Here is a 23,329-nt window from a genome sequence, read left to right on the forward strand (position 1 = left end):
ACTTAAATCTAGATCAACAAACTGGCAAATACAAGGGAACCAGCAGTTGACTACACATAACAATAACCAATTTTTTTTTAACGGCATGAATAGATATTTTTGATCCAAGCGCATGCTTCTTGTCATCAGATTACACGATAGTTCCCACGGGTCCTGCATTCCACGCTTGCTTAGGCGACGGAAAGAGGGAGAACACACGCATATTGCTATCCAAGTGTTAATACTTATTCCGATTGGTCTAACTGGTCCAGTCTTTTTTTTCTTTTTTTTTTTTAATCTCAGTCACTCTAATTCACCCTAGCAGTGGTAACAACTTGAATCGTGTGCCCCACCAAATCACTTGAAATAAAATAAAACTGAAAATAGAAAGTGAAAAGGACTCGACGAGATATGGCGAAACTATCATGTTATTTCTAACACCTGAGCTCTGTGCTTTTATGAATAGACTCTATAGATGTTTCCATCTAGTCAGATTGGTTCCTCAACTCCTAAAACAAAAATGTTTCCATCCACTTAGATTGGTTAGTGCTATCCTTAATAGGCGTAAATTTCTAAGCTCTGGAGTTTATTTATTGCAACTAAAAGATTTTCCCATACCCCCAAACTTAAATCTAACATTGTACTCAATGTTCTAAAGATGAAATTAAAAGCATTGAGAAACGGTTACTATTTGAAGCAAAAGAGTTAAGGAAGGATATTACCGTGTTGCATGAGATTGGGTTACCTCCCAAAAAGTGCTAAGTTTAAAGTCTTCAGCCAGACTTAGAAAAGGTTTAGTCAACTCGAACCGTATAACAGTAGCCGGAATAACTGCGGGTCTTTAAAACCAAAAAGAGATGACAACAAGAAATTGCAGTGAACCAAGAAAATGAACAAGACCAGCGTGCCCTTACCTAGTTTCCTGATTAAGATATTTATATCTAATTGTGGTTCAGGTTCAGGTTCTATGAAAGGGTCTAAATAAAATATTTTTCTTGGATGCATTTCCTCATAGATTGGATCTAAATTACTAGGTCCTAGAGTCTGGAAAAACTCAAATACGAACTTAGAATCACGAAGTAATAACCTAAATAATTGTGGATCCCCTAAGTCAATCAGATATGACTTACATAATTGACCACAATGAGAGTAGTGGTCATCCTTAAGCAAATGTGTCGATTATAATTTCCTAAAGCATTTAGGTTTAGTCTCACAACTTAATATTCGACACATTTGAAATCTATATGTTCCCACATTTGGAAGAAAACTATTTGGTGGGAAAACAAAATCAATCTTGGTATTATTGCCTGGGTTAACCACATCAACCAGAGGATGGGTTTCTAACAGTTGAGACTCTTGTTGGATATCATTAGGTTCTGGAAAACGAGTACGAAGATAGTCTCGTAAGATGGGTGAGGCATTGATGTCAAGTCCCAAGTGAGGGATATTTTTAAGAGTTAAAGAATATGGAGAATGATAATCACCCCCAAACTTAGAGTTTTCGGCGTCTCTAGGTAGACTGGTCATAATCTCCCTAATTTCTAGGTCATCAGATTCCTGAAAGTGGGCGATTGATTTTTCTAAGTCAGGTTCATACCCGCTAATCTCTGCGAGTTCTTCTAAGACTATTGTTTCTAAATCGTTTGACTCGAAAACAGTACTCTCAAGATAAACTGGTTCCTCTAAACCATCATCGGTTTCGTAATCATCGTCTAAAACGGGGGTATTTCTAGTCAAATCCTCGTCCTTTTGAATAGGTAAATAATTATTAAAATTATTTGGATTTGAACTAGAAATATCATTATAATCATCATCACCATCCTCCTCCTCATCATCATCACAATATAATTTTTGATATTCACGAATTCTCAAGCTTTGTTCTCAACAACATGGTCTATGTTTATAATATTTCTCATAGATCGTTAGAGGTGATTCCTCAATAAAATTTGGAGTATCCATATATCGTTGCCCACGCATATATTCACCAAGAGTCATTTCCGAAGACGTCTCTTGATAACGAGAATTTCTAGACATATATTCTCGCAACGTCATCGCAGGTGGCGTCTCCTCAAAAGGATTCATCACCGAAGAAATATAAACTACAGAGGGATTCTATACAATCACAAACAAGGCCGACTCGACTCCACCAAAGCAAACCTAAAGATTTCTAGCAAACAAAAAGCATGATGGCTCCACTTAGATTGTTTCTATACCAGCTTCTATCTTTCGAAAGGGAATTCGTTGCAATTTGAGCAAACCCCTCTGGAATCAATCCGAGTCAAAGTAAGTTGAATTGAGGCGAGGGAAGCTCAGTGGAGCTTTGATACCCAAGGCCTCACCGCTATCACAAGGCGGCGCAGTCACGCATTCAACTCACAGAAACCATCATGAACTTTGGAGTGTGCTTAAAGAGCAACCAATATTTTTCGAACGAGTTTCCTATTAAGCTCGTTACCCTATCGGTCTCGTTCTATTCCAAATTTTAAGCTTGGGTTCGCGTTAGGTTTCGTTTTCCTAAGGCGGGCAAGAAGGGAACGGTGATGAAATCCGAACCCTTATCTTGTTTAGGCCAGGCCTTGTGGCAGGCCAGGAAAGGTGTATAGAAATGATGCAATGGAAACGCGGGCCTACAGTAATACCGCAAGTGCACGGTCGTCAGTTGTAGCTCGTGCAAGTACGGGTCGATCCACAGAGATCGGGTGTGTTTCGGAAGTGTTTTAGCTAAATTGGGTTCCTAGATTTGCTTTGGGCTTAGAAGCCCTTTGGAAGTGTTGGGCTTAATGTACTACTGGGTTTGAATACCCTTTGAATGGATTGGGCTTAGTTGGTTTGTTAAACATAAAATGAACTGAGCTTGGGCTCAGTTATATTTAAAGTGCAAATGGGCTTTGGTTCTTTGTTTAAGCTTTGGGCTCAATCTCACCTGAACAGTGAAATGGCCTTTTACAGTAATTGGGCTTTGGTTATGGTCTTCTGATGAGCCCAATTTGTGCTCTGGGCTTTTGGTTTTAGAAACTGGGCTTGAGCTTTGAAAGTTGGGCTTTGTTTCAGTGAACTGATTTGAGCTTTGGGCTCAACAGTTCAACTGTGAATTGGGCTTAGGACCTTGGACTCAGTTGGCCTTGGAAGGCAGCAGCAGCTGCAGAAAGGCAGCAGCAGCAGAAGAAGCTGCAGCAGCAACAGAAATGGATTGGCAGCAGCAGGAGCAAGTGCTGCACAGCAGCTACAGGGGAAAGAAGCAATGCAGGGCAAAGAAAGAAGACAGCAGTAAGGGAAGCAACAAGAAAAGCAACAGAGTTGCAGGGAAGTGAAGCAGCAACCCTGTAGTGCAGCAGCAGAAGTGCAACAGTAGGGGGAGCAGAAATGCAGTAGAAGAAAATGTAGAAAAGCAACAGAGTTGCAAGGCCTGGAAGAAACAATCAAGGCAAAAAAAACAAAGCATGAACAAAGCCAACAGTTGATGAAATTGTGGATGACAGGGAGCTAGGGGTTGAATTCACTCTAATGTTTACTGTGTATTCTCCTATAGGAAGTTAAACACAACTATGGTATAATTTCCAAAGCACTAATTGTCTTTCTACAGCACAACTAGTCAAGAGATTATGAATTCAGCTTGAGTTGCAGCTTATCAGCAGCTCATGATCCTAACTACAAAGTATACATGGCATACATTGTGAAAGTGAGGTGATGATGAGCTAAGTTCAGGTTTTACCTAAACTTGTTTAGCTTTCTAGAGCAATGTGGTCAATATACTGCACAATACAACAATAAAGCTTCATCAAGTCCCTAGCAGGGTGATTTAGAACATGATAAGCAGCATAACAGTGAGCTAGGGGTGGCACTAACAAGACATTTGCACATTAACAGGCATAATTACACATGAACAGGAGCACTGAACTAACAATACATCAAAACAATTACACAACATGGCAACAAATGCATATTACAACATCATACACAGTACAATAACAAGAAAAACATATGCAGATGATTAACAGTGCAGCAAAAATTAACATCAAACTTAACCCAATTAGGGGGAAACTTGGCTAGCCCAAGAACAGTTTTTACATCTCACATCACTTCCCTTTTATAGCTTACAAATATCCAAATTTTCAGAAACCCTAAATTGGAAACCCTAATTTTTAAATTGGAAATTAAACTCACTCTCTGATGCAAATAGCCTCGACCCATGCTTGTACTTCTCCTCCTCTGCTAATCCTTTACTCGAACGCTGCTCCAATTTCCTTCTTCTCTCCACTGTGAAACCCTAGCTATGTTTGTCTTCTTGGTAGCATCAAAAATTAATGCTAAGAACAAGACAGACACGACTAGGGAAGAGGTAGGTGATGGTGGTGGCGTCCTTGTGGTCGTGGTGGAGATGGAGACGGCGGAGCAGACATGGCGGGTCTGCCATGGTCGGGGGAAGAGAAGAAATTGGGGGAAATGAATTTTGGGGAAGAGAAGGTGGGTGTTTGTTTGGTCGATGGTGTTTGGTACTAGTGGTGAGCGTTTGCAGCGAGGGATGATGTTTCGCGATCTGGTCCGTAGGATGTGACGATGGTAGGTGGATCGGACGTGATGCGGAGGCAAGCGAGGAGCGACCGTCGGATGAAGGGATACAACGAAGTTAACGGCTCTAGATGGGGTTAGGTGTTGTAGTGTAAGGCGGGGATATCAAACTTTGATGAACAGCAAGGGAGCAACCGTTGGATTCAGCTACCATCTAATCTGAAGGCTTGGAATTTCAGCGCTGTGGTGCTTGGCAGAGACATCAGATTTTGATGCTCAGCAAGGAGCGACCGTCGGATGCTTCTGAGAAATGATCTGATGGCTGAGGTCGGAGGCGCTTTTGTGTGTAGAAAATGAGGTTGTGCGCACCATTCTTCGCGGCTTCCTTGCGTAATTTCTCCCGGCTTTTCACTACTTTTCTGCTCTTTTCGCTCCGCGACTCATCCGAACTTTATTTATTACCTAAAAATGCAAAATTAATTAATAAAAATATTTATTCTTGAAAACAATGAAAATACAGAATATGGGATAAAATGTAGAATTAACGCACAAAGATGAGTTAAATGCCAAGAATAATATATAGAAATATGCACTTTTAGCACTCATCAAATACCCCCAAACCTGAATTTTACTTGTCCTCAAGTAAAACAAAACTAAAAATCCTACCTATACCACTGTCGCTGGTCTCTCGAATGCATTTAGCGTATGCACTAAGCCTTTTAAACCACTAAGTGTCCCTAGTGGACGAGTTGAAGTCTCGTGAAGGTTTACCAGAGGTGTGCCTACAAAACCTAAGGACAAAATATAGCTCATATTCCATCAAACGTGACATGTGCAAAACAGTTAAGCTCACAGCAAAATGGAGATGTCAATCTAGCTATCGAAGGCACAATCCTAGCACTGATAACAAATAAGGACATGTGATAAGAGTGTAAAGTGTATCTACACATGTGTAAAGAAAGATCTGAAGTTATGACTACTAATCACCAAGAGATAGTTTCTCAGGCTAAGAACTGAGGTCGAAATCTAGCTAGCTGTCCGGACTTTACGAGAATTGTGAATGAGTTGGAGGTATTTCACAATTACTCGCGTTGTACATCAATGGCATACACCCTCCTTGCTTATTACAAAAACAACAAAATGACTATTTACATGACTCTTATTTACATTGACACTCTTTTTATTTTTGGAACAAGAGATGATGGAATTGATAAATACTTGATTTTTTTTTTTTTTTTTTTTTTTTTTTTTTTTTTTTTTTTTTTTTTGAATATATACATCGTTTTTTTTTTTTTTTTTTTTTTTTTTTTTTTTTTTTTTTTTTTTTTTTTTTAACAAGGAAACACTTTTGATACATAACAAGAAGAAACAAAAATTACATGACACTTTGCAAGAGGTAGCCCTTTTTGATGCACCCAGTTAAATTCGATGGTTGTCTTTCTTAATGTAACCTCCACCTTCTATCCCAACCAACCAAAGAACAAGCTAGTCAAGTTTCGTTCAGTATTCTAAAGTGATTGGCAATCGTAACTTCCTATCCAACACCTTGAAGATCGAGGCCATACATGTATTGGTAGATCGTGCGCGTGCAAATTTCTTATCACTATGTGAATTGTGCTAGAATCAGGGTGCCTAAATATCTAGACTAAGACTCCTAATAAAATACATATTTGCACAAGAGTCAACATTTCAAGGTAAATGAGCTCCATTTTTATGATTTTTCATTTTTTAATTTTTTTTGAATTTTGATTTTTTAATTTTTTTTGAATTTTTCAATTTTTTCAAAAGAAGAAGGAGTTCGTTTTCAATTATAGCATATTATCGTGGTATCTACTCTATACCCCCAAACCTAAACTAAACATTGTCCTCAATGTTTCAAAATATGGAAAGAATTAAAATGCAACATATGGAAAGGGACATGCTGAGTAGAGTAAAAGGAGAGAGAATACCCGATTTCGGCGAAAGCAGAATTAAAACTCCGTTATTCAAGGCAAAAATCCAACATATTTCAGCCGAGATCATATTGGATTAGCAAAATATATACAAAAAACAAAAGGGTTTTTAAAATTTTATCTACTGGATTATATACAAAAAATTCACCATACACTAACAATCTAAAGAGTTGAGGATCAACCCAAAAGACGAAGTGTAGACATTTCAACAGCTTCACACAATAATAACAGGAAAGAAACGCAAGTGAAACTGTGAAACAAAATGAGCTACCCCCAAACCTGGATTTTACAGAAGATATAATTTTGAAAACAAAATCGCGCAGTTTCGGGGGTTCATCATGCAAAGGTCTAGCTCGAAATGAACTGTGCTAGGGACGGGCAAACATGCTAATTTCCAACTGTGGTTCCTCAAATGTATTATATTTGGAAGCAAAATAGTCCAAGAGGACTTGGGAAGCACACAGTTCCAAACCTAGGTTGGAATTTTCAGAAAAATTGGTTTTACAATATTGGTACAAACCAAATCTAGGTTGGGTGGAAGGCCACAGATTGTGACTTAGGTAGAAGAATAGGCATATCATTATCAATCAAATCAAAATCTCTAAATCATCTACACATGTCACATCATGCTCACAATCATCATCACATTGGCAAGTTCACACTTAGAATCATCAACATCATCAACAATTCATTCTCATGCATCGGCAAATCAGGAGAAATATCACAATGTGACCTAGGTAGAGAATCAGACACATCAAATATATTTTCATGCATATTAGTGTCTACAGAAGATTCAACTATTCCTATGTCATGCTCATCTTCACAGAATAATTGTACGAATCCCATGTCAATATCAAAATCATATGAATTACAATGAGTATTAGAAAAAACAACATTCATGAAGGTCGAGGGCGAGAAGCCATATGTTATTGAACCAACAGGTTCCACAATATTTTCATGTTCTTCTAACATCATCATAATCATAAATCATCATCATGGTAGCATGCATATTGGTCCTCATTAAAAGTGGTGGTGTCGTTAGTCGATTCATGTTCCTCTAAATTAGGTTCATATTCAACATCATTTACATGAATGGGACTAGACACTTCATTAGGGACAACATACATTTCCTCATGAATTTCCTCCTTTTGTAGGTGAAGCAAAATCTGATCTAAATATGCCTGAATTCGTGATGTAGATCTATCGAAGTTTTGCTCACTAAGTCTGAAAGCTTCTGTGGTGGAGTCTAAATTCATGGGAGTACAAAATTCTTCATGTTCAAATTGTGGTGAATGGTACATGTATGCATGGTCATTAGGGTCTACAAATTGATCGCAACCCTCAAAGGATTGATTATGGTCCCAATGACTACCATTCTCACAATTCATGGGCATTTCATACATTGGATTTTCTCTAGATTGCCTAAAATTATGCAAAATATGACAATGCTCAACAGGGTGGTCTAAACTACCACATGCAGGACATGCATAGATTTCAGGTTGCCTAAGAAAATTAGATGTGACAGATTCCTCATGTGATTGCATTTCTAAAGCTGCGATTCGAGCTTCTAATTGATCCAGTGATGATTGTGTGAGTGAGGCACTAGCAAAATGTTCATTTTCACGTTGTGGCGAATGATGCATGTATGAATAGTCATTAGGGTTCATGTATTGCGGCTCGGGACTTTGAAAATGTCCATAATAATTCCTATGACTATTGACATCATGGTCTATGGGAGGTGCATAACGTGAAGTTTGTCCACACGCAAGTTCTCTAAGGGATTTGTTGTATTCCCCAACTGTAGAAAAAGATCTATACATGATTGGGCTCAAAGCTCAAAATTTGGTTTTTAAGGGATTGGACTTTTTGGAAAAATTTGGTTTTGTTGGGAAAATTTGGTTTTGGCGGGAGCCATTTGGTTTTAATGGGAAAATTTTGGTTTTTAATGTGGGAGCAGAATAAAATTTGGTTTTTTCTGGGAGCAAGTTTTTTTTTTTTTTTTTTTTTTTTTTTTTTTTTTTTTTTTTTTTTTTTTTTTTAATAAAAAGAAGAAAATAAAAATTTGGTTTTTGAAATGGGAGCAAGCCCACTGTGCAAGCCTCTAATGAAATGAAGGCTGCGGCCTACGAAAATCCAAGTTTTAATTTTGAAAGTTTAATTTGGCCCAGTTGGTTAAGGCCCGACGTTTGTTTTAAAACTTTGGTTTCGAGGTCCACTTACAAGTCCACAACCAGTTATAAGCTCAGCTGGGTTTAAACCCAGAGTCCAAAATACAAGTCCAATGGAAGAATTTAAACAAGCCCACACAAAATAAATACAAGCCCACAAATTAAACAACAAGCCAAAAATAAATTACAAACCCAAAATAGAAAAATAAAAAGCCCAAAAAATTGGGTTAATTATTACAAGCCCACAAATAAAAAATTGGAAGCCCACAGGTTGGGTTCTCTCAATTGAATGGGTTTAGGCTTACCTTTTTAGCACAGCCCAGCTGCTCTGATATTGTTGCAAAAACCCAGTTGGGTTTTGGTTCTTTTCCTTAGTGGCGTCCCAGCAGAGGAAAAACAGGTTCAGAATCAGCAGGTCCAATAGCAAATGAAATGAAGCAGATGCAGATGCAAATGCTATGAAATGAAATGCAAAATAGCTAAGAAAAACACAGATAAAACACAGCACCAATCCCCGGCAGCGGCGCCAAAAACTTGATGGGCCCGGAAGAGTGTATAAAAATGATGCAATGGAAACGCGGGCCTACAGTAATACCGCAAGTGCACGGTCGTCAGTTGTAGCTCGTGCAAGTACGGGTCGATCCACAGAGATCGGGTGTGTTTCGGAAGTGTTTTAGCTAAATTGGGTTCCTAGATTTGCTTTGGGCTTAGAAGCCCTTTGGAAGTGTTGGGCTTAATGTACTACTGGGTTTGAATACCCTTTGAATGGATTGGGCTTAGTTGGTTTGTTAAACATAAAATGAACTGAGCTTGGGCTCAGTTATATTTAAAGTGCAAATGGGCTTTGGTTCTTTGTTTAAGCTTTGGGCTCAATCTCACCTGAACAGTGAAATGGCCTTTTACAGTAATTGGGCTTTGGTTATGGTCTTCTGATGAGCCCAATTTGTGCTCTGGGCTTTTGGTTTTAGAAACTGGGCTTGAGCTTTGAAAGTTGGGCTTTGTTTCAGTGAACTGATTTGAGCTTTGGGCTCAACAGTTCAACTGTGAATTGGGCTTAGGACCTTGGACTCAGTTGGCCTTGGAAGGCAGCAGCAGCTGCAGAAAGGCAGCAGCAGCAGAAGAAGCTGCAGCAGCAACAGAAATGGATTGGCAGCAGCAGGAGCAAGTGCTGCACAGCAGCTACAGGGGAAAGAAGCAATGCAGGGCAAAGAAAGAAGACAGCAGTAAGGGAAGCAACAAGAAAAGCAACAGAGTTGCAGGGAAGTGAAGCAGCAACCCTGTAGTGCAGCAGCAGAAGTGCAACAGTAGGGGGAGCAGAAATGCAGTAGAAGAAAATGTAGAAAAGCAACAGAGTTGCAAGGCCTGGAAGAAACAATCAAGGCAAAAACAAAACAAAGCATGAACAAAGCCAACAGTTGATGATGAAATTGTGGATGACAGGGAGCTAGGGGTTGAATTCACTCTAATGTTTACTGTGTATTCTCCTATAGGAAGTTAAACACAACTATGGTATAATTTCCAAAGCACTAATTGTCTTTCTACAGCACAACTAGTCAAGAGATTATGAATTCAGCTTGAGTTGCAGCTTATCAGCAGCTCATGATCCTAACTACAAAGTATACATGGCATACATTGTGAAAGTGAGGTGATGATGAGCTAAGTTCAGGTTTTACCTAAACTTGTTTAGCTTTCTAGAGCAATGTGGTCAATATACTGCACAATACAACAATAAAGCTTCATCAAGTCCCTAGCAGGGTGATTTAGAACATGATAAGCATCATAACAGTGAGCTAGGGGTGGCACTAACAAGACATTTGCACATTAACAGGCATAATTACACATGAACAGGAGCACTGAACTAACAATACATCAAAACAATTACACAACATGGCAACAAATGCATATTACAACATCATACACAGTACAATAACAAGAAGAAACATATGCAGATGATTAACAGTGCAGCAAAAATTAACATCAAACTTAACCCAATTAGGGGGAAACTTGGCTAGCCCAAGAACAGTTTTTACATCTCACATCACTTCCCTTTTATAGCTTACAAAATATCCAAATTTTCAGAAACCCTAAATTGGAAACCCTAATTTTTAAATTGGAAATTAAACTCACTCTCTGATGCAAATAGCCTCGACCCATGCTTGTACTTCTCCTCCTCTGCTAATCCTTTACTCGAACGCTGCTCCAATTTCCTTCTTCTCTCCACTGTGAAACCCTAGCTATGTTTGTCTTCTTGGTAGCATCAAAAATTAATGCTAAGAACAAGACAGACACGACTAGGGAAGAGGTAGGTGATGGTGGTGGCGTCCTTGTGGTCGTGGTGGAGATGGAGACGGCGGAGCAGACATGGCAGGGTCTGCCATGGTCGGGGGAAGAGAAGAAATTTGGGGGAAATGAATTTTGGGGAAGAAGAAGGTGGGTGTTTGTTTTGGGTCGATGGGTGTTTGGTACTGTAGTGTTGAGCGGTTTCAGCGAGGGATGATGTTTCGCGATCTGGTCCGTAGGATGTGACGATGGTAGGTGGATCGGACGGTGATGCGGAGGCAAGCGAGGAGCGACCGTCGGATGAAGGGATACAACGAAGTTAACGGCTCTAGATGGGGTTAGGTGTTGTAGTGTAAGGCGGGGATATCAAACTTTGATGAACAGCAAGGGAGCAACCGTTGGATTCAGCTACCATCTAATCTGAAGGCTTGGAATTTCAGCGCTGTGGTGCTTGGCAGAGACATCAGATTTTGATGCTCAGCAAGGAGCGACCGTCGGATGCTTCTGAGAAATGATCTGATGGCTGAGGTCGGAGGCGCTTTTGTGTGTAGAAAATGAGGTTGTGCGCACCATTCTTCGCGGCTTCCTTGCGTAATTTCTCCCGGCTTTTCACTACTTTTCTGCTCTTTTCGCTCCGCGACTCATCCGAACTTTATTTATTACCTAAAAATGCAAAATTAATTAATAAAAATATTTATTCTTGAAAACAATGAAAATACAGAATATGGGATAAAATGTAGAATTAACGCACAAAAGATGAGTTAAATGCCAAGAATAATATATAGAAATATGCACTTTTTAGCACTCATCACCTTGCCCTTTACTAGGAAAATAAAGACAGTCTGGTTCGTCCTCAAACAATTATCACCTTAAGGCAGACAGTAACCCTCTTGCAGGAGATTCGCGGGTGTTTCGATTGGACTTACCTCCCGTACCAGACGGGCGATGAACCGTTGTCGTCGACTAGGGCCACGACTCCTATGCCGTGTGTGAACCCGAGGGGCCGAGACGATATAGTAATCGTCGTCCTTCCCTGCACACAGTTTATATAATAAATTTTTTTTTTTTAATAATAATACACTTCCGTAGGGTTAAAAAAATGTCCAATTGTTTAAAGTCCAAAGTCCAAAATAAATAAATAAAAAATTACAGTTTTCCTCACACACTCTAAAAAAATTACAAATTAAAAATTAAATCCTAAAATTGTCCTTTTTTTCTTCTCTTTTCGCTTTAAGATTTTTCCTCTCCAAGTCCATAGTTTTCACTTTGAACCTGCAAAATAAAGACAAAAAGAAACGTAAAAAGGAACAAACAATTCTAAAAGAAAATAATAAACCTAAAAAAAATAAATCAATCTATATACAAGTCCGCGTCGGCGGCGCCATTTTTGTTATAGTTTTGAAAGTGGTAGTAAAAGTTCGTTGCTCGGACTTGTAAAGATTTAAAAATAAAAATATATACAAAAAATATTAACAATATGGGCAAGAGTACTGGGACTAAAGATACGGCCGTTTTTTTCATTTTCAAGTGGTTCAGAAATTAATTCTAACAATTATAGTTCAAAAACAAAACAAATATTAACTCTAGTTTATTGCCAAGATAGATTTTATAAAATATTAGTTGTATTTTATGAGCATGGCGCATCAAAAATCCCTAGGACCAAGCATACTCCATCAAATAAAATCACAAGTAATTAATTTAAAATCTTAATTCAATTAAAATTAGTGCAAAAAGTAAATAAAAGAATTAATTAAATTACCACATGGATGAATTAAGGCTTTCTCCGTCGTCCCAGTGCTTGGGTTTAGCTCATCATAGTGAAATACCTCTCAAAATATTTTATTAAGCTCAATTGGTGTTTACAATGAAGAGAAAATGGAGAAAAGGGTGAAAATCGGTAAACTGCAACGCTTATAAGCGTTACAGAACACCGTTACAAAGAACGATAAAAGAGTGATGCTGTTTTCTGCGTAGCTGACTACGACCCACAGTAACCGGTCGTTGTCACTGTTGGGGAACGACTGTCTTTGGCCGTCTGTTCTTCGTGTTCTTCCTCTTCATCAATGGCAGCAGCAGCGGCAGAGAAAAATGGTGATTCTCCCTCTGCAGCCTTCTCTCCTCTCCTCCCAACTCTCTACACCCTTTCTCCTTGACCTCAGTGAGCTATTTATACCCAACAGCATCGATATCTTCCATCATAACTCCATATAATCTTCTCTTCAATTCTTTGCATACGGGAGAATAATATTTTTGATTTTTTTCCTGTTTAATCGAAATCGTGTTTACCAAATATTCTCTTGGCTTATGACGCTCTCTCAATCTTTCCTAGCTTAGATATATTCGAATCTCATGAGATAACACACGTATATCCTCCAACAGAATCCAATATTTTCCAAAATATTCTCCCGTGAAAACAGCTCCCCTGTTTGGACTTTGATCTTCTCTCCCGGTCATTTCAGCCCAACTCGATCGCTAAAATCACTTGCATTCGGCATGTTTAGCCTTAACAGGCTTAGCCCAATAATTTCCAGCGATCGAATCTTCCAAAAACACGTCAAGGAATCGAGTAGAAATTTCATGCAGGCGTGATTGATTTCTCCCGCCATTTTCAAATTCAAATCGTGAAAAGGTGTCCCCTTAGCAAACAGTGGTGTCCCCTTAGGAATTTGGGCTGAAATAGTAATTCTTGGGTTGAAATAGTAATTTTTCTGGTTTCCTCCGGGACGTTTCCGATACATTTCTGGGGTGCCTTTAGTACTTTTCTCCGGGGTGTAAATCATTACTTTTTGAGCAACTCTTTCCATACAAGGGTATTTTCTCCAAAAACACCTAAACAAACATAAAAACACAATATTAGTACAAAAATAGAGTTCCAACAATACAGGCATTGAGGACAAATTAGACACAAAAATGTGTCTATCAATAACATTGGTTGGCAGTTGCTTTACGACCAGCTTGTTCTCAGTAAAGGACCATCATTCGGTTTGGATGATGATCTAGATAAAGAAGCGGGTAAAGCAGGTCAATTCTTTATCCTAAAACTCTCTCCCTGAACTCTTCCATGAAAAGGAAAAAAACTATTCATGCACTCAAATTCTTTTTGAAGTTTTTCTTTGTGAGTAGCTTGGTGTTGATCTTTATACAATGCCGACTGAAAAGTTTGTTTATTTTGTTTCAGATCGTAACAAAAGAAATATGAGAGAGTTTGGAATATAATACTTTTGAGTTTCCGTTCATATCTGAAAAGATGGTAACTACATTGGGCACTGGGGCAGATTATGTTGGAGTTCCTGTACAGAACTGCGTGCTTATTGCTGGAGGCCAATCTGGTGTATCTGAATCTTAATGCATAGTCATGCCATGTATCGCTCTGCGGAGAAGGTCTGTGATTTCTTATATACATCAACATACATTATACGTTTATTGTACAGTTCATGATTTGATCATATTTGCAGTGTTATAAATTGGCAAGATAAATGGACTTGTTGCTACTAGTTATATGTGATAATTAGATGTGTAACTTATATCTACACATGCTAATCAGATATATAGCTACTAGTTACACATGCTAATCAGATGTGTAACTTATAGATACACATGCTAATTGGATAGGATACAAGGGCGAGTTTGGAAACCCGGATATCCCAACCTAGGTTGGGTTATCCCTAAAAAAACGGTTATTTTGTGTTTGTTTCTTGCATACTCCAATCGTGGAATGGGATATCAAAACCTCTCATGATTCTCGAACACCAAAAAAGCAGGTTTATGGTATTCTCCCGTAAACTCGGTCTCCCTGTTTCCTAGCCAAGAATAGTGCTAACACTCCACTCTAAACCCACGAAGGGTTTATAGGTACCCTCTCTTCCACTTAATGCTTTCAAGCTTTACATTCCTTTCTCCAAAGAAATCTTTAGGTACGAACGATTTTTTTTAATGATTACTAGCGATACAATTTTGATTATAGATTTGATTAATTTTTGTTGTTTTTGTTTACAGATCTTCTTCTTCCTATAACCCATCAGGTACTCTATCACTCTCCCTCTGTTATTATCTATTCAAAATTTTGTGTTGATTTTTCATGAAAATTACAATGTGTTTGTTGTTATATATGAATTACCCGATAAGAATGGTACGGTTGTTTGTTTATTGATTGAGAATTTGAAAGTATGGTCAGAACCTTAACTATTTGACAAAATTCCCCAATGGGAAATTTCTGATTTTTTTTTTTTTTTTTTTTTGAGTTCTGAAAAATCAATATATTACTACGAGTTATGAAAGATGCCTAACATAAACGAAGGATTTAATAGGGAAGATGAGTTCATTAGGGTATACTAAAGTGAAAAATGATTAGTGTCTTTTAGATTACCATTTGCATATGTAGAGAATGAAAATATTAAATACAATAGTTTACGTCATATATAAGGGTCAGCTGATGTCTAGCAGGTAGAGACAACAAGCTTTTGGCTATTTAAGAAAAAATGTTGGTCTTCTTATGTGGATGATAATGGGTATTGTTTGTCTTTGATGCATTATGGACTGGTGAAAGAAAACTTTCATATGTTCAATTTTTTGTGATAAATTTATGATTGGATATGAAATTGCTCACTTTGATACGCTTGAATAAGTACTGACTGGTTGGTACTAACATACTAGATAGCTAATGGATGGTTCTTTATATACAAAGGGGAATGTGTGAACATAGCCAACATTGCATAAATGCGGGTGCTTGATTACTCTCTTTACTGAACATAATACTCATGCTAGTACTTGTTATTTTATGCTCGTTACTGTGACAGTGTTTCACAATGGTCATTGTCAACAAATATGGGTCCGATGCTTGTTACTGTGCATGGGTCTAGCCGCACATAATATTGTTCTTAAACTTATTTGTTTTTTTCCTTGTTAGCTTATGCTAGTTTTTTTCCTTGTTAGCTCATGGTACAAGTTAGTATCCTTTAGATCACCAGTAGATATGGAGAATAGAAATTTGTTTATCTTTAAATGAATTGTGTTTTTTTTTAGTGGGTACCAAGTAAATATTGTGAGAAATCCAAATATATATTGCAGCTAGTTACATTTTAGCTTAAAGATTTTTTGTACATTAAGTGTTACGGTAAACAATCGTCCTTTAGATTATAATTTCAGTTCAGGCACTAGTACATCATTACAAAAGAGTGGTCTTGTCCTTTAGATTACATTTTAGTGGATTTGTAGATATTTAACAGCAGGGGTTTATCCCTGACGTAGTTTTAAGGATATGGCCTTATTACAAAAGTTGAATACTTAACAGCAGGTTACGTCAAGGTACTAGTACATCATTAATTTAACTTTAGTGCTTGCAACAACATGTTGTTATATATATTTTATTTTGGTCGAACTTCTTTCTATGCTGTGTATACTGTACGGGCGTTCGTTTTTAGCTGTTATTAAGATGCTAGCATAAACGAAGGGTGTTAATAGGGCAGACGAGTTCATTAGTATGTTAAAAAGACTATTGTGGATTGATGATTCTTTGTCAATATTATTATTGATCACGTTTTTACATTTTCATTATAACATTTTCAACATAGAACTTATGGAGAGTGAATCATCGAGTGCCCAAAATGGCGGGAGAACAACTTGGACCCCTCAAATGGATGACATGTTTATAGAACTTATGGTAGAACAAGTGCTTAATAAACAACTACTGGATGGCCAATTTAGCAAATGTGTATGGACAAACATCATCACTAAATTCAAAGAAAGCTTTGGTCCTTCTTTTAATAAGGATGTTTTGAGAAATCGCATGAAAACTTTGAAGAAAAGTTTTAATGTTGTAAGTAGTATTAGAGGTCAAAGTGGCTTTGGCTGGAACAAGAAGAAAGAAATTCCGACTGCACCTGATGATGTATGGGAAAGACATATTAAGGTTTATAATTTTGTTAAATTTCTTTTATTTAAAGTTTTATCATCACTACTTTTTCTAGTAATTTAATTATACGCTAAACTTAATTGTAGGCACACCCCGAATACAAACAATGGAGAACAAGGTCTCTTCCACACTATGATGACCTAGCTATGATCTTTGGTGACAGTAGGGCGACTGGACAACATAGCAGGTTTAGGGATGATAATAACCAGGACAACCATGAGGTCGATGATGACGGGGATGACAATACTCAAGATCATAATGAGAATCCTGAAGATCAGAATGAGAATACGTATGGAAACGGTAATATTAGTGATGATAATACACCTGAACTGCCTAAAACAACAAGAACTTCAATAGGTTCTAGTTCACGTTCATTTAGAAAGACAAAAAAGAGCACCGGAGAAGGGATGGTGGAAGCAATTCATTTGATGGCGAGTGTTGTTAATAATATCGCAACCAAAAAAGAGGAAAACAAAAACTCTTCTCTAGAGAAAAATGTAGTTGCTGCACTTGAGGAAATACCTGAATTGGATGATTTTTTGTTCATGCAAGGTTTAGATTTACTGGAAGACTAGAAGAAAGCAAAGATTTTCATAGCATTAAGTGGGGACAGGAGATGAAATTGGTTATTTTCAAAGCTTAAGTGGAGACGAAATTGGTTATTCCGATTACTATTAAAGTGGCAGAAGTGATTAGGATGATGATTTCAGTTTAATTAGGTTCATATGTTTTGGTTTCAAAATAATTAGATGGATATCTTTAGTTGTGTCTAGTTATTTTTAGTTTCAAATTTCAGTCGACAATGTTTTATCATTTTTAAAGTATTTATGCATTATGAAACTCTTTTATGTTTACTTATTTAGATTTTACATTCAATGATAATTTTCTAATTATCTGGTTTTGTTTGTTTATGTTTATTAGGTACGTTAAATATTTTATTTATGGCTAGTTCCGAAGATGATGAAGATGCAATTGTACTCGTCACAGCAGCTACAACATCACTAATAGCATGTTATTATTAATACTTTGTGGAGAAGACTGTATGTCATGATTCAATTCTTAGTGGCTCGGCTCATGTAGATGAAATTTTTAATTGACATGACGCGTGATGTCAAAACAGTTTTCGAATGGAAAAGCATGTATTTTTGTCATTATGTGAGTTGTTACAAGAAAAACAGTTGCTTCGACACAGCAAGGGAGTTAGAGTTGAGGAGAAGGTGGCAATATTTATGCTTGCCATTGGTCACAATGAGCGTAATAGAATACTCCAAGAACGTTTTCAGCATTCAGGTGAGACAATCAGTCGACATTTTAACGCTGTCTTGGATGCTATTGTTCAATTTGCAGATAATTTTTTACAACCAGCAGGGCCTAATACCACTGATGAGATAAGAGAAAATCCGAGGTTTTATCCATATTTTAAGGTACACGATTTTCACTGTTATTTCTTATTTAAAATTAATTTTATGTTATTCTTAGAGGTATATTTATATTTAGATATAATGAACCAATTAATTATGTGTTCTACCGTAGAACTGCATTTGAGCAATAGACGGGACTCACATACCAGCAATGGTTAGTGAGGATGAACAACCTGTTTATCGGAACAAAAAAAGGATTTATTTCTCAGAACGTTTTAGTAGCATGCTCATTCGATTTTCAATTTCATTATGTTCTTGCGGGTTGGGAAGGTTCCGCTCATGACAGGCGTATATTGGATTCAACTTTAACAAGATCCGATAGATTAATAGTACCAAATGGTATGATCTTAACTTTAAATATTTCTTTTTCCTTTATAATAGAGATAGTATAATCTTAAATTTTTATTTGTGTAGGAAAATATTATCTTGGAAATGCAGGATTCGACCTTACGCCAAATTTTATTACTCCATATCGCGGCGTTCGTTATCACTTGAAGGAGTATGGGGGAAATCGCCCAAGAGATGCCAAAGAATTATTTAATCTTCGACACTCATCATTACGGAATGTAGTTGAACGTGTTCTTGGAATACTGAAAAGGCGATTCACTATTTTGCAAGTACAACCTCAATATCCGTATGAATCACAAGTGAAAATTGTGCTAGCCTGTTGCATTATCCATAACCACATTAGTAGGGAATGTATAAATGATTTGTTTCTTGATGATGGAGGTGTTGTACCAGTACAAGAAACCGATCCTGAGGTACCGGAAGACAATAATGAAGGTGCTAGACTCGGGAGAAATAGAGAGCGAGATTTAGCTTCAGAACTTCGTACTTCAATTGTATACGCAATGTGGAATAATTATCAACGTCGTCGCCGTACCATCTAGTTTTTAGTGATTAGTTCTTATCGAATTCTTGAGTTTTCATAATTCTATTTTAAGATTTTTTTTATTTATTTTATCGAATTCTAATTTTGAAATTTTTATTTTTAGATTTTTTTTATCATTTTACGATTTTTGTTTTAAAATGTCGATGTTGGTTTATATATTGCATATTAAACTCTGGAGTTTGAAACGAACATCATTTATGTCAACCTACTACTGGATAGCGTGTCGAACAAACAAAATTTGAGTTAATCCAGGATAAGATAGAATTTCAGACAAACATCACTTAAACTGACCAGTGTTAAGGTTATCATAAATTAAATTAAGTTAACCTATACTAGGATATGTTATCCTAGTTTCCTGGTTGCCAAACTCGCCCTATGTTATATGCATGATGATCGTTTGCTAGCTAGAAAGTGGTGGTGACAGTCGTGGTAGGTAATTATTTGATTTCAGTTTATGCTATGGTTAAGATTTGATTTCAGTAAAAGCCATATTTGATTTAAACGAAGGAGATTTAGTTGCTATTGTACCTATAAATGCTTGTTTAACTATGAAATATCATTCACTAAAGACATAATTGAAGAATCTGGATTAGTTGAATCATTAGGACTTTCAGTTGTCTTAATGTATAAGAAAAGTGTTGGTGAAGCTTCTTATTGGGATGTTTATTTTCCCATTTACATATGTGTTTGAAGTATTTATTGTTTAACCACCTTGTCAAGGATGCGATAGTTCATGATTTGACCTCATCTTTCGACGTTAACTTCGTATTGCAGATAGGAAAATTTGAGCTTCATATCATGGAGGGAGAGTTTGCTGATCCTCAGATTGTAGTTATGTTTGGTGAAAACGGGACAGGGAAGACGACATTTCTTTGCTTGCTGGTACACCTTTTTAGATCCATCTCTTGTTGTTTTTAGTTTCAAGTTCTGTGTCTAGACTGCGCATTTATTCACATTACACAAGTAGGATGCATGTGTAATTTCTAGTTACACATGTTATATGCTTGTGTAACTCCTAATTACACAAGTAGGATGCATGTGAACTCTGAATTACACTATACATATGCATCAATATATTTTAATTACACATGCTAAAATGAACAAACCTTGTAACCAAAAAATTACGCATGCCAGTTACACAAGCGTTATGGATGTGTAACTTCTAGTTACACATGCTAATTGGATGAGCAACTATAAATTGCACATGCTAATTGAATGTGTAATTGTGAGTTACACATGCTATGTGGATGTGTATCTGTTGCATATGCTTATATTTTTGGTGTGTTTAATGAGCACTTGTTTTGAGTTTGCAAAAAATTTGAATTCTTGCAGCAAAGTTGTTTCTTAAGCTCTAGTTTTTAATTACTTGATTTCACATCTCCTTATGATAGAATGTGATTTCGTGTAGGTAAAACTGAATATACATTGTTGTACGTACTATTAATTTTAATCTTATAAATATTGATTGCTCGTTGTTATATTTCAGGTTTCAAATAACTTCATAAAAGCTAATTGCTAAAATGTGATAATGGTCTCGTCGGAATTGGAGTTGACGTTGAATACACAAATCAGATGCATGTGTAACCTTCAATTACACTAGATAAATGCATATGTAACTCTCAGTTACACTAGACAGAAGCATGTGTAACTTCTAAAAAATTATTGTAAATGAATATTAAAGTAATATATGAGCATTTTTTTATGTCTATTTTTTGATGTGTAACTTTGCGTTACACATGGCATAAGGATGTGTAACTTCTGGATACACATACCATATGCATGTGTAACTTCTGTTTACACATTCACACTATACTTTAATAATTTTCGGCCTAAATTTAATAATTTTGGGATTAAATTTAAATTTTATTTAATTTGGGGCTTGACAATATATAAAAGGGAATGAATGTATTTTAATAACTCGATGCCCAGATTTAAACTTCTTCTAATTAAGGGCCTCATATTATGGGTTATCCATGGGTCGGGCGTTAGACTAATTTTCCCTTTCAGAAATGCATCTGCATCCGACATGTTTGATACCCATGGGTAAACGGATGAACCGAGTGAATGCGGGTGAATTGGCGGATTTCAGAACATAATTACAAACGATTAATATTAATACTTAGTGATAAACAAAAAAAATCTTCTAACTTTCGTGGAGAGAAAGAGCAAAAAACTGCTCTTTCTGTATCTCGACAGAGAGATGTCTGCTTATCAATGGAAAGCCTAGGAAACAGGTAAGGAATTAGACTGAAAGAGAAGAAAACTAGGGGATTCAGCTCATGGGTTCATCTGCCTGCTGATGTAGCGTGTTGGTTAGTGGATGTTTTGGAGGAAGCTAGGGATAGTAGTTGTAGGAAGAAGAAATGGCCTAGAAGAAAAGGGGAAGCTTATTTTCTGTGTGAAGACAAAGAAAACGAAGAAGGAAGATGTTTGAGGATTTCAAGAGTAAGGACAGGTGATGCTGCAAGATCTTATGTTGTTTGTGTACCTTGTGGGGATAGCTTTTATTACTGGGCTATTCTCTGCAAATAGATTCACATGGTGTTGAAGAATAATAACTTGCTAAGGAAGACAAGACAAATTTTACCATCAGATGCAGATTTTGAGGTCTCTCTGCCAACATTAATAAAATATCTTTTATGGGTTTAATCCGTGTTGATGTTGTTGCCATATGGAAAAGAATTGCCAGGGAGTTTAAAAATCAGATGCAATGGGAGTTGTTAGAGCATTGCTCGGTCGAACTCGCATACGTTTCTATCTCAAGCATGTTTGTCAATGTTAGTGATCAAAACTATAACTCTTGATTTCTAGTCTATTATAGCTAAGTCTCGGACTAGGATAGAAAGTGTAGTTGAGCTCAAGGACTTCATGGCGATTCATCATACAAGTAGAAGAACTATTCAAGGATCCGGTGGAACTTATCGACAAAAAGGTATGTGAAGACTTGAACTTATCTGTCACTCAAAAGTCTATCTACTCTATCTCCTACTCTTTGAGACAAGAAGTCGTATGATATATACATAGACTTGGATTATACACATTTGGTATTTCGAGCCGAGTATACCTCGTCTATCTATATCTCAAAATATGTGTTGGTAAGCTTTTCGATTCAATCAAGTTTATCTTTACCATGTGACAAAAGTCATGATATGTTTCAATCATCTTGAAAATTGCTTTGACGAGAAATGGTGTAACAACTACATAACGTCCTCTAAGAATGTTTCAATGATTGAAATGAGAGTTTAGATTACATAACCAATGGTGTGCATAAGAATTGTTGTGGAAACACATTTATGTATAAGTCATATTCCTTGAACCAAAGTTTGCGAACTTTGTTGATCAAGAGTACCGGAAGAATGACGTGAGCCAAGTCCGTGAACTCAGTCCGCGAACTATCGAAGATCTCAAACCCGAGAATTTCTGCTGGATTTGACAAACTACTTGCGTGAAGCGAAGTCCGCGAACTCAGTCCGTGAACCGACGAAGTTCTCAAACCCAAGAATTTCTGATGGAGTTTGTAAACTCTGCCCGGTAACTTAAGTCCGCGAACCTAGTCTGCGAACTTGAGAAGGTCATATATCTGAAGATGATTTCTGAACTAAAAAGACTAAGGAATGCAGTTTGCAAACCGTGGATATAAAAGTTCATGAACCGATTCGAGTGAATCAAATTATCTTTGCTTCAATTGTGTCTTGTGTAGTACATGAGATTTTCTTGCAATTGAACAACTCTCTAACTAGTTCATTTGAACTAGTTATGGTGAAGAAGAACATGGTTGATATAAAATGCTCATATGGCTAACCATTTGGTTAATTACTGTTGAACCAACAAGTGCATACATTTGGGTACGGTTAACAAACCTAGAAGCGTGCATTGTCAAGTGTGTATAACAAGCTAAGTTTTTGATCTAACGGTTGAGAAATATTAGCTTGAATCCAAGGTTTGAAAAACGGCCGTTTTTTCCGAAAAAACGTCCGTTATAACGCTCACGCCCATATACCGTGCCCGTGAGGCTCACCAACACGCTTACCTAAATAACACCGATAAATAGGAAAAAATAGCGTTATTTAGACCCGTTATAACCGTTTTCACACCTGTGATTACCGTTTTTCTAAAATTAATATTTCAGTTTTTTTCTTCTAAATAACATTTTAACACACGTTTTTTACACCGTATTTTCCGTTTTCATACCGGTTAAACCCGTTTTTAAGGAAAAA

At 37.0% G+C, this 23,329-nt stretch overlaps 1 protein-coding gene across 1 annotated transcript; it reads left to right on the top strand.

Annotated features, from left to right (window-relative positions):
• The first annotated feature begins 16,463 nt into the window (after positions 1-16,463).
• Positions 16,464-17,594, top strand: LOC113291547 (uncharacterized protein At2g29880-like). Its single transcript, XM_026541071.1, has 2 exons — positions 16,464-16,796; positions 16,886-17,594. The coding sequence occupies exons 1-2, from the start codon at positions 16,464-16,466 to the stop codon at positions 17,372-17,374; spliced, it is 822 nt and encodes a 273-aa protein (XP_026396856.1). The 3' UTR covers positions 17,375-17,594.
• Positions 17,595-23,329: the final 5,735 nt, after the last annotated feature.

Source organism: Papaver somniferum, chromosome 6, assembly GCF_003573695.1.
Source record: "Papaver somniferum cultivar HN1 chromosome 6, ASM357369v1, whole genome shotgun sequence".
Lineage (NCBI taxonomy): Eukaryota > Viridiplantae > Streptophyta > Magnoliopsida > Ranunculales > Papaveraceae > Papaver > Papaver somniferum.

Coding starts and splice junctions, on each gene's coding strand:
- LOC113291547 (XM_026541071.1), top strand. CDS start 16,464: ATGGAGAGTGAATCATCGAGTGCCCAAAATGGCGGGAGAACAACTTGG. Junction 16,797..16,885: donor TATGGGAAAGACATATTAAG/GTTTATAATTTT, acceptor ACTTAATTGTAG/GCACACCCCGAATACAAACA.